We start from the raw sequence: 3,883 nt of genomic DNA, 5'->3' as shown, positions 1-3,883 counted from the left end.
TAACTTTGCTGCCTCGGTCGCCGCGGTCCCCGGGGATCGGGCTCCGGCGCTCGCTCCCATTGGCCGCCGCTGCGTCAGCTGGTGCGATTTGCTGCTGTCGCTTTTGGCGTTCGGCCATCCAGAAACAAACCAGTTCGATGACTACTAATAGTTATAGCCAGATGTACTAATACACAACAAATCACAGTCCTGCAGAGGGGCGCGCAAATGAGTTCCTATTTTGTGAATCCCACTTTCCCCGGGAGCCTGCCCAGCGGCCAGGACTCCTTCTTGGGCCAGCTGCCCCTCTACCCGGCTGGCTATGACGCGCTGAGGCCCTTCCCGGCCTCGTATGGGGCGTCGAGCCTTCCGGACAAGACGTACACCTCACCTTGTTTCTACCAACAGTCCAACTCGGTCCTGGCCTGCAACCGGGCGTCCTACGAGTACGGGGCCTCATGTTTCTATTCTGATAAGGACCTCAGTGGCGCCTCGCCCTCGGGCAGTGGCAAGCAGAGGGGCCCCGGGGATTATCTGCACTTTTCTCCCGAGCAGCAGTACAAACCCGACAGCAGCACCGTACAGGGCAAAGCCCTCCATGATGAAGGCACCGACCGGAAGTACACGAGCCCTGTTTACCCTTGGATGCAGCGGATGAACTCCTGCGCGGGTAAGGCATTTCCCTGCACCCCCACCCAAGTCAGTGGAGGGAGTGGGGGAAGGAGGCAGGGAAAGAAGGAAGGAAGAAGACAGTGAATGTGGAAAGAGAAATAGAGAGAATGAAAGGAGGAAAGAATGAACAAAGTTTCTTTGGCTTTTAAAAGTCGATTTTAAAAGAAGAAAACCCATTCCCAATGTATTGGAACATCAGGCCAAGGCAGAGGAAAAGCAGGGTGATAAGGCCCATGTAAGGTGACACTTTAGGGAGGGTGGAGGAATCCCTGCCAAACTGGGAGAACTGTGACAGGGCAACCTGGAGAGATAGGGAGGCAGGCTGGAGGGGAGCCCGCCCAGGCTGCACCCTGTAACACTCTGCTCAGGTTCCCAGGTAGAGAGGGCCTCCAGCACCTTCCAACTCCTCTCTTTTCTGCCCTTCAGAACCCTGAATGGATAGAAGGATCCTCTTGGCCTCTGGTAGCATTTCTTTCCAAAGCCTTGTAGGGCCCCATCCCCAGCTTCAGGACTCTTTCTCTCCTCCCTCCCCTCCCCCTTTTCTCTCAACTGTTCTCTCTTAGCCAACTTCTGCCTCCTTCTGAGCCCCTGCCCGAGCCTCACACTTGAGATTCTCCCACCCTTGGGCTGCTTTGGCACCAGAATAGACAGTCCAGCACAGATCTACACTGCAAGAAAATCCAGACTGCCTATAGGTCCATCTCCATGCGCTGTTTCCAAAGACCCCACGGGGAATCCTCCCTTCCCCTTGGAGCAGGACAGCCTAATATGGATTTTAGAAACTTAATGTTTTGCTTTAAAATCCATCACCCCAGGGACCTCTGTGTTTTCCAAGTGGGTCATAGAATTTGGGAGAATGTACAAATATTTGAGAAAGCTAACCATATTTAACTTTCTAAAAAATGTGCCGTGTCCTGACATAGGTGACCTCAGTAGCATCCCCACAGAAGCCATTGAATTCATAATGTCTACACTGCTAATAGGAATCCAGTCTCACCTACCCCAGATGCACACATACTACACTACACGAAAATGATTCTGTTGTCCCAAATTACAAATGCCCATTCTATTATTTCATTTGCTATGGCCTCACAAGTCAGACTTTTCAAAAACAGTACCTTCCCATCCTAAGTCGTTTTAGGTGGAAAATACCTTGCTTGTTAAGAAATAGTCTTCACCATTCAGCCTGCTTGCCACCCCAGAGGTAGTGGGAGAGGCAGGGATGGAGGCAGAGTGGTTTCTAGCCCAGAGGCCCCTGGAGGGAGGCAAGGGACTCACTGGTTCAGCTCTAGCTACCCTCGTTTACCCACACCCGGCCATTTCTGCCTGCAGGTGCTGTGTACGGGAGCCACGGGCGCCGAGGCCGCCAGACCTACACACGCTACCAGACCCTGGAGCTGGAGAAGGAGTTCCACTTTAACCGCTACCTGACACGGCGCCGCCGCATCGAGATTGCCAATGCGCTCTGCCTCACCGAGCGCCAGATCAAGATCTGGTTCCAGAACCGCCGCATGAAGTGGAAAAAGGAAAATAAGCTCATCAATTCCACACAGCCCAGCGGGGAAGACTCTGAGGCAAAAGCGGGCGAGTAGATGTCTGGGCAGGGACCAGGCCAGCGCTGCAACCTCCTTTGGCTTTGCCCCCTTGCCCTTGCCTGCTTCCCAACTTTTCTCCCCTTGTGCTGCTATGGGGGGCTTCTGCAGCTTCAGGGGAGCCCGAAGCTTTGAAAGCTCTCGAGTATTTATTACAAAAAAAAAAAAAACACCAACAACAACAACCCAAAGCCCCTCACACATAGCCAGTGCCAGCAGTGGAGCGGCGTGCACTGTACACACACAGGCCTGCTCCCCAAGATTCCCCAAGACAGGTCCGAGCTCCCAGAGTGTGCCCGAATTTCTCCCCAGCTCCTGTGTTATCTCCTTCACGCTCCTGGAGCTCGGAATGTGGAGTTGCTGGAGAAGAAAGAGCTCCAGGCAGTGCCCAGTTTGGTGTCTGGGCATCTCTGCCGCGGTCCGGGCGGTAAGCCCTGAAGGGCATCATTAAATCAGCTCCAGGCACTGGAAAGAGAGGAGGGCCTAAGGGCTGGGGCCCCAGCCCTGCCTTGGCCTTTCGGGCCGCCCCCAAACAGGAAGAAGCTTGAGGAACAAAAGGGCCCTGACTCAGCCTGGTCTCTCCCGGCCTGCTCACAACCAACGGTGGAAAAGAAGCAGCCAGCCGAGCAGAGCAAGCCTGGGCGCGGGTGGAATGTTACAGCCTGAGGAGCGACTGGGCTCCCGCAAGTTCCTGACTCCGGATCCGGGATCCCTGCCTCTGACAGCGCCGGTGCCGCCAAGAAGCAGTTTTCAGCACCCAAGGAGGGGGTTCAGGGCCATGGTTGCCACCAGAGTGCTGGCTTCCAAACGTGCCAGGGGCGCCTGCGACGCGGGGCCTCCAGCGGGAAGATTCTGCTTGCCTCCCAGCTATATTTGTGATTTACTTTCGCCTTTTGTAGCCCAGGAAAATAACTACGGAGATACTAGGCACTGCCATGAAATGCTTCCATTATCTCCCTCAATTTACTCCCGGAGGCCTAAGCAAGACCCCAATAACTCGGTCCAAGGATTCCCAGCTTCCAAGCAGGTTTTGTGGCCTCAGGAAGCCCAGGCCCACTCGCTGGGTTCACAGAGAACCCTCCGATTCGGAGCCCGGCTGGCTACAGGAATGGGACTTGGCGGTGAAGATTCTGCAAGCCAGATAAGTAAGCAAATCAAATAGCAAACTAACACAAAACCATATTTACAAGAAAGAAAAATCTACTCCAGTTACAAAAGTGTGTGGAATCTGACCTCGCCTCAGAGAAACACTACACAAAAGCTATCTTTAATAGACGCCTGTCATTTAAGAGCGGCAGGGACACTGTCCCTATTGCACTCGCAAAGACAGAGCCGTAATTGTAGCTGGTGCTGCGGGCAGGATTTATTTCTCCAATTTGGCTAAATCGCCTCCTCCCCTTCCCCGAAGGTGTTATCTGTATTTTCAAAATCCAGAGCTGCAGGGAGGACGACAGAACCGACCCCAACCTCGACACAAAAATAAGAGGGGCTGCAAAGCGGGCAAATAAAGTTGTAAATACATTCCAAGTCACCACCTCCCCCTAATTCTCTGCATCCTCGCCGGGCGCGCGATCGGCAGCTGACGGCCTCACAATTGGTACATCCTAATGGAACTGCGAGGGAAATGCAATAATTTTGCC

The 3,883-nt window shown here is 53.8% G+C and overlaps 3 protein-coding genes across 3 annotated transcripts in view; all 3 read left to right on the top strand.

Moving 5' to 3' along the window:
• Positions 1-3,883, top strand: part of Hoxa3 (homeobox A3) — a 44,349-nt gene that overhangs the window by 4,521 nt on the left and 35,945 nt on the right. The gene's annotated exons all lie outside the window — the stretch shown is intronic.
• On the top strand, positions 7-3,516 carry Hoxa6 (homeobox A6). Its single transcript, XM_010628273.2, has 2 exons — positions 7-649; positions 1,984-3,516. Exons 1-2 carry the CDS (start codon positions 208-210, stop codon positions 2,241-2,243), a joined length of 702 nt encoding a protein of 233 aa, XP_010626575.1. The 5' UTR covers positions 7-207; the 3' UTR covers positions 2,244-3,516.
• Hoxa5 (homeobox A5) overlaps positions 2,896-3,883 on the top strand; it is a 3,820-nt gene continuing 2,832 nt past the window's right edge. Inside the window, exon 1 of the mRNA XM_010628358.3 lies at positions 2,896-3,388. Within this exon, the coding sequence (XP_010626660.2) occupies positions 2,896-3,388 (493 nt within the window). The remainder of the gene's footprint in view (positions 3,389-3,883) is intronic.

This window comes from Fukomys damarensis, unplaced genomic scaffold (assembly GCF_012274545.1).
Source record: "Fukomys damarensis isolate Sample0158 unplaced genomic scaffold, DMR_v1.0_HiC HiC_scaffold_4, whole genome shotgun sequence".
NCBI classification, from domain to species: Eukaryota; Metazoa; Chordata; class Mammalia; order Rodentia; family Bathyergidae; genus Fukomys; species Fukomys damarensis.
Note: the sequence above shows the minus strand (reverse complement) of the source record. Positions and strands in the feature narration are given on the sequence as shown.